Raw genomic sequence first — 12,042 nt, forward strand, 5'->3', positions numbered from 1 at the left:
CATGTAAACCAACAGCTGAAATTGTGCCGCTTTTACATGGTGTGTGTGTGTGTGTGTGTGTGTGTGTGTGTGTGTGTGTGTGTGTGTGTGTGTGTGTGTGTGTGTGTGTGTGCGCGCGCGCGCGCGTGCATGTGTCTTTCTGACCTGTAGCTAACAGAAGAGGAGATTGCTGCCATTCTACAATTTACTCTAAAAGGCTTGGAGTACCTCCACTTTATGAGAAAGATCCACAGAGACATCAAGGCAGGCAACATCTTGCTGAACACTGAGGGCCAGGCCAAACTGGCTGACTTTGGAGTTGCAGGACAACTCACAGTAAGAAAAATAATGCATTTATGTCATCATTCAGTTTAAGAGTAACTAAACCCCAAACTTAAATCTGACCCCTGGTATTTAATGGTGAAGAAGAAGGTACTTACCTGGCCATCTGCTATTGGCTGGTCATTAGTGCCAGGTGATGTCACCATCTATTGTGCTTTTACAAAGTGACATCACCTGGCACTAGTGTACCTTGGTTTTCACCAGTTGATGTCAGGTGTCACACAGAGTTAGGGTTGGGGGTGAGTTGGTCTTTAAAGAGGCAGTTTTCATCCTAAAATGAAAATTCTGTAATTATCTAGTCACCCTCATGTCAGTAGAAACCCAGATTAATGATCTGGTCCCACATGTGTAGGAGTTGGTAATCAAAAAGTCAGAGCAGCTTTCTTCCAAACAATTGCATTGCCTTGTGCCCAGTTTGGCAAAATAAAAAAGGCCATAGAAGTGCTCCAAATAGCGTGTGCCGCACAGTCCCAAGTCTTCTGAAGCTGTACGATAGCTCTGTGAGTGGAAAAGAACAAAATTTAAACCATTGTTTAATGCAAGTCTTTCCACCTCCCTCACTTTCACAACAAACCTGGCCCAGGCACGTTCAAGTTCAGATATGTTCTTTTGAGACTGTCTCTGTTTCCTCTGTTTGAACATTTCTGAATGTTTCTGAACTTGAACATGCCGGCGACAGGTTTGTTTTGAAAGTGGGGGAGGAAGGGAAGATTTTGTGTAAAAGAAAAATAATAATGGTTTAAATTTCATTCCATTTCACTCACAGCTATCGTACAGCTTCAGAAGACTTGGACTTTTTGACTGCACGAGTTATCTGGAGCACTTTTATGGCCATTTTTGGAATTCTTAAAAGTACTAGCTACCATTCACACTGCAATTGTTGTCGTGGATTTTGTTGGCTAACACTTTCAGTGTTGTATGGAAACAGAACACTAACCCGGGGTTCCACTGGCATCACGGTCAGTAGATAATGCGAACATTTTTATTTCGAGTTTAACATTGGAAAGATAGTGGCAAAATTAGGTTTTATTAAAGTGGGTATCTGATTTTTTTTCATTTTATAAAATGCCACATTTATCTTTCCCCACTGTTTTTTTTTTTTTTTTGAGCAACAGCCTTTCAGTGTAAATAAGTATTGTGTAATTGCTCCTCTATATGCTTTGTGCCAGCATTGGTGCCAGCAAGTATTCAAATGTAATGACACCTACACAGGAAATATGTCGAGTCTGCCGTGAAAGGAAAAGAAGAAAGAAGAGAAAGCAATAGGTGCTAAGATACAAAGCTAAAATCTGTGACAGTCGGAAATTGTGACTTGCATGTGAGCGCTTTCCATGCTTTCTGCACGTTCTGGATCACACCAATTTTAAATTGAACAGTGGAATTTGCAGTATAAAAATGAACAGTTGAAGAAATTAATGATACCTACTTTAACTTCAGAAAACCCATTACAAAAATAGCCTGCATACTAGTAGAGCATTATTACCTTAGATACAGTGAATTAAATGTACTAATATTGTTGGCTATAGAGTCTAATAGCAATGAGCAGAAAAATAGCATTATGTTCAAAGCAGGATTTTTTTAGACATGTTTAAATGAGAAGCTGAAGGGAAAAACTGAAATGCAAGTGGTCGCAGGTTTGCAACTCAGGCATGCAGCTTATACATACAAGACAGCTTCATGAATATTCCAGAATATTCCCGTGTTATATAATGTAATATTGGTTGTACTTTCTGTTTCTTCATATCACTGGTACTCTCTTCCTTCCTTCCTCTCAATACCCCCCCCCCCCATTACTCTGCAGGACACCATGGCGAAGCGTAACACCGTGATCGGCACACCATTCTGGATGGCCCCAGAGGTCATACAAGAGATTGGCTACAACTGTGTTGCTGACATATGGTCTCTGGGAATAACGGCAATAGAGATGGCTGAGGGGAAACCACCCTATGCAGACATACACCCGATGAGGGTGAGACTTATGTGTGTGGTTATGTGAAGAGAGAGAGAGAGAGAGAGAGAGAGAGAGAGAGAGAGAGAGAGAGAGAGAGAGAGAGAGAGAGAGAGAGAGAGAGAGAGAGAGAGAGAGAGAGAGAGAGAGAGAGAGAGAGAGAGAGAGAGAGAGAGAGAGAGAGAGAGAGAGAGAGAGAGAGAGAGAGAGAGAGAGAGAGAGAGAGAGAGAGAGAGAGAGAGAGAGAGAGAGAGAGAGAGAGAGAGAGAGAGAGAGAGAGAGTGAGTGTGTGCATAAGAGCTGTCCCCATATGTAGACACAATGTGCATAAAATGTGATGAAACTGTGTGTGTGTGTGTGTGTGTGTGTGTGTGTGTGTGTGTGTGTGTGTGTGTGTGTGTGTGTGCGCGCGTGCACACACACGTGTGAGTTTGTGTTTATATGAGTGTTTTGACAGACCTGAGGAAGGCAGCCAGTTGTATGCAGACATGCTCCATGGAGCAAAACAGGATGAGTGGAGGGTGGTGTTTGTGCATTCAATGATTCCCTCTAGTGCGAATCTTGCGTTCACGAAAATCAATATGCATTTTAGGGCCGCATGAGTGGTAGTATATAATTGTTGCAAAGCTCATTATTATTTTATGCAAAAAAATCAAATAAAATTTGTATGACAAATGAAACTTGGAAGAGCCACTGAAATTGAAAATATTAAATGTAATTGACACAAATTTCCAAACATAGCTGTACAATAATTTCTTTTCTCAAATTATCAAAACTGAACTTTGTGATCAATCACAGTACATAATATGTCAAATAGTGGTAATAAAATGTTTTCTTTAATTGTGCAGCTAAGCATTTCAATGCCCACTGTGTACATATTTGTCATGTTTTTTTTAATCCAAATTTTTAATTGTGTGTGTGTGTGTGTGTGTGTGTGTGTGTGTGTGTGTGTGTGTGTGTGTGTGTGTGTGTTTGCATGCGTGCGTGCGTGCGTGCCTAGGCCATTTTCATGATCCCCACCAACCCTCCCCCAACATTCCGGACCCCAAAGCTGTGGTCCTCATCATTCCAAGAATTTGTGAGTCAGTGTTTGGTCAAGAACCCTGAAAACAGAGCCACAGCGACACAGTTACTGCAGGTACCGCTACTGCGTATCATACTAGTGCTATAATTGTTTAGTTTAAGTTCGGTCTATTTTGTTAGTGAAAATTCAACCTCCCAAATAGGTTCAGCTAAATTAGCAGCTGGGCAAGTACATTTTAATTTCAGTTTCATCTTCTGGTGATGGGATGTACAAAGATAATTCCCGAGCTTGCAGTTTCCTGTCTGTGCTTATCTTTCAAAAACAAGAATTTACGCACTAGAAGTGTGTTGGTGAGCTAGAGAAAGCTATTGCAGTCAAAACACAATGAATGTGGTTGATGCCTCTTCATTGCATTGAATTCGGGAAGAAATCTTTAAAATGTCATGCGTTGTGTTGATGACATAATAATTACCTGTATCTTGTAACTTAAGGTTGGTATGAAATACTGAGCTAGCTAAAAGTCTGCATGCTAGTTACATGAACTTAATACTCGTTAAAACAGCTGATAAACAAATTGGCAGCAAAGTCAGTTATTTGAATAATGGAATAAAGTCCATTTTACTCATAGTAAAGAGGATGTGCTTTTGTGCTTTAGGCTTTTTTTCATTATCTCTCCAACTGATGACTTTATGTAATTTCTGACCCCAAAAAAATTCCCAAACTTGTTGGGGTTTTTAAGGGTTTGTTTTTGAGTCTTCAGAAGGTGAAATGATCTGGGCCAGACAAGACATAGAGTTGTTCTTTTCCAGGTGCCTGTCAGGGCAGCTGAGACCCAAAATCAGTCACCTCTATAAGACACACTGTTTAGTATATTTCCTAATGTAAATGCTTCAACTACACCCTTTGGTGTGGTATGACCTTTTGATAAGCTAAACTCCACACAAGATGACATTAAGGCAAGAGGTGAAAAAGATTAGACCCAAATTGACTTGGCCCCACCACACACTTACACATACAGTTACACACACACACACACACACACACACACACACACACACACACACACACACACACACACACACACACACACACACACACACACACATACATATTTTCACTTTTTTCTTTTTCTCTTTCATCAGCACCCATTTATCAGGTCAGCCAAGCCCAGCTCCATCAAAGTCTTGGTCACAGATGCCATGGAGATCAAACTGAAGAGACAGGAAGAGGCAGAGCAAAGGGAACAAGATGCAGAGGATGATGACAATTCGGTACACATACAAGCTAACTGTTAAGCACAAGCATGCATATATATGCACAATGTTAAACTGCAGAGACAGGAGGAGACAGACAGAGAGTAAATTTATCACACAAATACACAAATAACACAGTATGGATTCCTCACATTTCTGCTTGTAGCCTGGTTGTAAAATTTCATAATCTCCACTTCCAACTTATTTGCACATACTGGTCAGACAGTCTACCAGACAAACAATGTCAGTCATCAATGGTTAAAAAAAATGTCCTTCCCCAGTCGAACTAATTTACCTTTGTGTGTTTCAGGATGAGGATGAGGTCGATCAGAGCACCATGGTTCGCTCAGCGACTGGTGACTCTGGGACCATCCGGGCCGTGGGTTCTCCCGCAGGGTCATTAAGTAGCACAGCACACACCATGATTGAACACGAAGACACTGGAACCATGGTGTCGCAGCTTGGCACCATGGTCATCAACTCTGATGAAGAGGATGAGGAAGAGGCTGGCACAATGAAAAGTGAGCCACACTCAAACACTTCACACATTCCCTGCTTCCATAACACTCTCTTAACAAAATAATTTGTGTATCATCAAATAAAGATCCATTCACACACAAACCAATGTGCGCACACTCACACTCTGAGACAATGCTTGGAACAGCATTTGGCTGCTGACTGATGGCTAAAGGAATGAAGAGGACACTGGGAATATGAAAAGAAAAGCGGTCTTTGCACATACACAAAGTTGAAAAGTATGTGTTTGTTAGTTGTTAGTTTGAGAGTGGCTGCGAACCATACACGTCAGCTCAGGTGAGAGATGCTTGGAAGGGGCTGCCATTTCTTGGTTCTCTTAGTAGGTTAGAAGAATGAGGTTCCAAATTGATAGAGATTTAAGTGTCGTTTAGTTGTTTATTCTGTTTCTTTAAATGCCACTAGAGGGCACAGTCACATAATCACAACATTGCCCTGACTTTGGTCCTCCCTGTGAACTTGGTGTGCAGGGTTGGGTATCCTTAGGAATTTATTGATATTTGGAGCAAGATCCCAATGACTGCTGGGATAGGCTCCAGCATCCCCGCGACCCTGAGAGCCGGATAAGCGGTTCGGATAATGGATGGATGGATGGATCAGTACCTCTTATTGATATTGGTGCTTGACGATACCGCTGAAGTTTTTTTTTTTTCATTGTGTAAAAATTTAAAAAAAAATATTGCTGGTAATTGGCAAATACTGTCTATCCTTGGTAACAACCAGACATCAACATAACATGCATAACAGCAGCATACGGAATAATGTAGTTGAAGATGTCCAGTAACTAAGAGTTTTGAGGCATTGCAATTATTGGTTGACACAGGCTTTCATTTTTATTTTATTTTTGTAGAAAAATCAGCATATCAGCCCTTTGCTCTAAAATCCATGACCTCTCATGACTGATTGTATCACGTGCTGTGGAAAAAAATCTTACGCAGCTTTATGGAAACCTTGGCACTGATAAGAACCACTGTTAGTACAGACGTTATTGATCTGGTGGGTAGCTCCCACTTTGGTACTGTTACCATAGAAGTATCAGTCCTTTAAACTCATCCCTATGGGTGTCTGTTATTTATGACTGTGGGTGGTCAGTAGTTGGTGAATTCTGTTTTCCCGTAAGATGCCTTTTTTTTCTCTTTTTTTTTTACATGTCTATAGTTTGTATTTACATACACCAGGGTCCATAGTCATTCTCCGTGGATTTGTATCTTTGTTTGTATTTTGAGCTTTTGTGTGTGCTGCTCTGTGCACACTAATCTGCTGCATAAAGCACACCCAGACCAGAGCCTGTATGCTGCTGCACACCAATCATAGTGTTTCTCATTAAAACGGACTCAAAAGGAGTTGTGGGGCTTGTCTGTGGTGGATTCCCGTAGACACCAGGACTTTACAGGGTTCCTCTCTTCTCAGAGCCTGCCTTCTAGTCTATTTACTTCCAATAGAAATTAAGCTTTGTTTCATAATCATAACAGCACTGTAAGCGTAGCCTGTTTTTTATTATAATAGAATATTTGTAGCATTTCTTACATAAACATGTACACCATTATCAACCACAGTTTTCACTAAATTAACACTAAATTATTGCTTGTAACTATTTAATTTGCTGTATGTGCATTTATACAGTTGTACAATTTTCAATATCCCAGTGTCGTGATTCGCCTGAAAATTTCCTCTTTCTCAGTTCTTCTATTTACAAAAATGTTTCAGGAAAGGAATAATAATAATATATTTTTAGTCCACCAGCCGCAGGGCCTATTGGCTGACAATTCACCTGTCATGTACACTATTTACACAGCCACAGGATGAGTTTTAGAATGAGTTTGATTTGAGGAAGTAGCTGGTCACCTCCCATAGTGGCTGGTTGAACAGATTCACTTGGTTGTGAGTGCATGTGTTGCTCACCCTGGGTTTACTCCACCTCTGCACTGAATTACACCAGCGCTGTTACATTTTTATGATGAAAACATATTGTGACTCAAACTCGCAACTAAAGTTGATAAAAAACGAGTATCAACGCCCACGTCCAGGGAGCTTCATTTCAGTTCATCGCAGCCACGGGAAAACCTCTGTAGAACCCTGCACTTTGTTTGCAAGCAGCAGAAATGCTTTATGGATAGCGTGTGATCATAGCACCAGCAGACACGGGCAAAACTTTTATCTTTTTTTTTCCGGTGGTAATTACCCACCCTGCGATGATGGGTGGTAGTTTCCTGCAGTGCTCAGCTAGAATGGACAGAGGACTGTTTTAATGGGGGTAAAACCGCACAATAATGAGCAAGGGAAAAGTTCTAAGCCCTTGTTTCTAAATACCAACACCTCTTTCTGATTAATACAGCCAATTAGAATACACATACACACTGTGAATACACATGAGACATAAGATCTAACACATAAGCCAATATAACGCAAACTCTGTATACCTACACACACAGAAAATTGTGGTCACTTCTCACATTCACTCCCACTCTTTCTAACACACTCATGGTACATTAACCTTAACAAAGAAAGATTCACTGGGAGCACACACAAAAACTGAAAACATACAGATGTGTATTTGAAAATGCATACATATAAATAAACGCAGCCACACATTCATGTCACGAACTTAAACACAAAAACAGTTCCCCTTACTTTGGAAACATATATTTATCCTAGTCACACACACACACACAGTCTCCTACCTAATGGTTGCTATTGTATTAGTATAGATCTTTACTGCAGCCGTTAAAACCACATTAACACTTAGACTTTATAATTACATTAGCAATCCAGTCTCCCTCAGCTCAGCGTATGTGTATTTATTTCCTTTTGTTGAAGTGGATTTGTCAGTGTCCGTTTGAGCACATTTTTATTGCATATTTTGAGGATGTGTGTGTGTCCTGAGCTAATAGTTCAATGCAGGAGGGATCCTAAAGACTAGGATATGATATTAGATTGGAGATTGATGCTTACTAATGGTGCTAGATAATCAAAAGCCTTTTCATTTAAACTGATAAGCCACCACCCTCATTTGGACACACACACTATAATAGGAGCATTAGTCTGTCTGTGTCTCTCTGTTTCTCACCATATTCATCTCTTTCACACAATATGCATCTGTCATTGTCAAAAAATAAGACATCTTATTTGCTCGCTTACCTTTTTTCAATCACAGACACTTATCTACATGCTCTCTCTTTGTCAGACAAGCACACATCACAAAAATACATGCAGACATACACAGACGCACACTGAATATACAGAGGGATGCAGCAGTTGGACCCTTGGTGTTATCCACAATTTTCTGTCTTTCTCGCACCGTCAGTGCATTTCTGCATGTCTCCCTCTCCTACAGACACACACACCAACTCCGACTCAAAAAGGTTGCAAACCAGATTTAATCCTTATTGGTTTAAATGGATTTAGAGTGAACCATTATGTTGATGAATTATTCAGATTGAGAACTTTATCTGTGTCACATCACAATGTGTTTTGGCTCTTTGAACAATTAAGTCAGCAGTTGCGCTTCTACATTTAGCTTATGCCTTCCTCAATGTTCAATTTGCATTAATTGCAGACATTAAATTGATATTCACTTATTACTGTATGAGCAGCGGCCCTAGTTAAAAAGATTTATATGATTGCAGGGTGTGCTGAGTTTGAATGTTTTTGGAATTATCTTTTCAAATATTAATTTTTATCTTCTATCATGGTCCTGTGCACCTTAGTTTGACCTTGGCTGTAGCTTTTAATGGTCTAAAATTAAAATGCATGTGGTCTCTTTGTAAACTGCCATGAGTGAGGCTCTGCCTTCCCTGTGAAGCTCAGTGGGTAGTGGAAGCCACTTAGATGGTCAGCGGGTTCCATCTTCACCGGGGGCTACCAGTTTTTCCAACGCCTCTCCAAATGCTCACATAACACACACTGTCATTCAACTCACCATCTGTTTCCATAGTGTTTATATCAGTGTGTTTTTACTCCAGTAAGGCAAGGTGAATTATTTATGTGTTTCTTTAATAGTGGTACATGTTCTACAGATGGGCACCCTCAGCTGTGGTGTACTCATAGGACCACCTCCTTCTCTCCCCAACATGCACTCACCACTGAATGAAAGCTTGAGTCCCAAGTGGTACACAAAAAACACACATCTACACAATAGAAACATCTGCACTGTTTATCGGAGAAGTTTGGGGGTAAGACATTCTAGCCTCTCCTACCAGTTACTTCGCACACTGTCTCCCACCACTCTGTCTCTTTGTCTCACTTGGTCAGTCCATCGCTCACCCTCCACTCTCCCCTCCTTCACACAGCCCCTTTCTTTACTCAACATTTAATTAGAAAGGACATCTTTCTCACCTCTACACTCTATAATACACAATCTACCCCTATTTCCCTTGGAACGTTTTCTCATGTTGAGTTGAACGCTTATATTTGCCTTATAAGAGATGCTTCCTTCTGATGTCTGTTTTGTTGTCCATTTCACTATGACACACATTTGTGCATTCATTTAAAGCTAGAATGTGGGACTTTTACATATAAATTAATGTTGTCTGTGATAATCTGGTGTCTGTGGCAACATTCTCGCGCTGGCGCATCGGAAGTGATTCGTAGTGATGCTTTTTTCGTCAACTAGCAATGATGGCTTTGCCAGAGCCGAACTTCCGTGTGATGAAAGTGTTTGCATGCCTCTAATTGGCTTGCCTTCAGGGCTTTCTGCCAGAAAGCTTCTGGGCTTGGAAGCTATGGAGGCAAAACCTAAATAGCATCCAAGTTTCTGATGCTCCAGAGAAAAAAGAAACTCCGTGTTCAGAGGAAGGATTAAAGTAAAAATAAATAAATAAATAAATTGATCGACAGCGAGGACAAACATGGATAACCATTGGTGTAACTTTTTCTTGTTGGAGAGTGCTGAAAGAAGAGAAGTAATTATTCTCACTGCCAGAGGGGGGACACAAAACTTCCGCAGTGCAGGTTTAATATCAAGTTCATCTTTAAATTACCTTCTCTAAACAGAGTCGTTATTCAGGCAAATCTGGTTTCAGAAAAAAAGTTTACCTTTACCATTTTTAATACATTAGATACATTGGATTCAACAGATCTTCTTACCCAGGATGGCATGCAATGATATGAGCAGGGGTTCAGTCCTCACCTTGAAAATGCCTTCACAGGATGCCTCTTGGCAGTTGTGGGGATTTAACTCATCTTATTGGTTTCCCTAATCATTTGTATGCTCGTGCTAAAACTTTGATCTCAAAATTCAAGTTTTAAAAGCAGTATTCTGTTCAGACTGACAGGCTACTGTTCGAGGGCTGGTAACATAGAAGGATGCGTGAAGTACAAAATCAATCCTTTTTTATATTAAAGGGTGAGGAGCTCGGACATCCGGAGGGAACTCAGAGTAGAACTGCTGCTCCTTCGAGTCGAAAGAAGCCAGTTGAGGTGATTCAGGCGTTTGATTAGGATGCCTCCTGGGCACCTTCCTTTGGAGGTTTACCGGGCACGACCAACTGGGAGGAGACCCTGGGGTAGACCCAGAACTCACTGGAGAGACTACATGTCCAATCTGGCCTGGGAATGCCTTGGGATACCCCAGGAAGAGCTGGAGGGCATTGCTGGGGAGAGGGACGTCTGGAGTGCCCTACTTAGCTTGCTGCCACCGCGACCCTACCCCGGAGAAGCGGCAAAAGATGAATGAATTAATTAATTAGTTTTTGTCATCATTATTATGGATGTTATTTCAATCTTGAATGTTGCCTGAATTTATAGAAGAAAAAAATCAGATACACTCAATACTGGCTGAGAAAATGCCGTTTTTCAGCTTACATTCAAGTTTTGACTATTCAGCTGTTCCTACAATACCCAGAAGTCATTGTGATTAGGTCTGAGATTTGACACCCGCCCCTCTTGTCCTGTCACTCCATTTCAAATAGTTCATCTGCAATGTACTCCACATGCTTAGGTGTACAGAAGATTCTGTTAAGCTCTCATGAAATATCTTCTCCTGTTAGTGGGGATAAGCAATCATAGGCAAAAGTTAGCAAGAGCTAGCAGCATCTTGAAAATATACTGCAAAAGAATCCATCCCCACACTTCTGCCTCAGAGCCTCGTGAACATGCAAACCGATTGACAGCAAGTAGAGCCCAAAGGTGACGCTGTTTGCAAGAACTTTCCTGATTGGCTGAAAAGGACTCCTGCCTACTGTGCCTTGTCCCCTCCTCCTGGAGACATCGCTGAGAATTGAGGAAGAGAAAGGACTTGTGCTTTTCATTAGATTGAAATCCCGCTGATAACATCATTGGCAGGTAAATGTTTGACCTATCCATAGCACTCCCCAGTGACAGAGTAAGTAGACAAAAATGGTGCATACTATAGTGAGCATTACTGAGGACCTAAATAGGGAGATAAAGTTAAATGGCCAAGTTTACCTTTTAAGAAAGAATCTCTGATTCACTTCAGATACTGGTTCAACACTTACTTGAGTCCAACAAGACAAAGTAAGTCAAAGAGGAATGGAGTAACGCTCCTCTGTCAGAAGGCAGGGAGTTCTCAAGTTCTTGGGTGCATGAGTGCATGAACATGCATGAATGAGCATGCACACCCTTCACTCAAAAAGTGTAGCAGTAATATTGCAGAGTGCCTTCTTGGCCATGATAAAACAATGTCTTCAAGGTTGTTATAGCTAGCGTGTGTAGTGACTATAGGAATTTTCTTCAGAGTAGTATACATACATTGTCAGTGAAACACAGTAGGGAACAAGATAGATTGGCAACATGTGGTTAGTAAGAGAAAAAAGTCTGCAGATCAAGCAATTCACGACTAACTGTTGTGTTAACAGTTAACCATCAGTTTGGTTAGATACTGCATTTGACGTATCCATTTGCTTGGCTGAAGCTACCTATCGTGTAACAGGCTATGAACTACAGTGGGAGAGACTACAGATCAAGGATTTTTGAGTCTGATCCCCCTTTGATCGTGTTCAGAT

At 40.9% G+C, this 12,042-nt stretch overlaps 1 protein-coding gene across 1 annotated transcript in view; it reads left to right on the forward strand.

Moving 5' to 3' along the window:
- LOC130107176 (serine/threonine-protein kinase 4-like) overlaps window positions 1–12,042 on the forward strand; it is a 46,108-nt gene that overhangs the window by 11,411 nt on the left and 22,655 nt on the right. Inside the window, exons 5-9 of the mRNA XM_056273631.1 lie at window positions 151–315; window positions 2,123–2,290; window positions 3,270–3,407; window positions 4,436–4,564; window positions 4,857–5,067. Of these exons, the coding sequence (XP_056129606.1) occupies window positions 151–315; window positions 2,123–2,290; window positions 3,270–3,407; window positions 4,436–4,564; window positions 4,857–5,067 (811 nt within the window). The remainder of the gene's footprint in view (window positions 1–150; window positions 316–2,122; window positions 2,291–3,269; window positions 3,408–4,435; window positions 4,565–4,856; window positions 5,068–12,042) is intronic.

The sequence above is a fragment of the Lampris incognitus genome, chromosome 2 (assembly GCF_029633865.1).
Source record: "Lampris incognitus isolate fLamInc1 chromosome 2, fLamInc1.hap2, whole genome shotgun sequence".
Classification (NCBI taxonomy): Eukaryota; Metazoa; Chordata; class Actinopteri; order Lampriformes; family Lampridae; genus Lampris; species Lampris incognitus.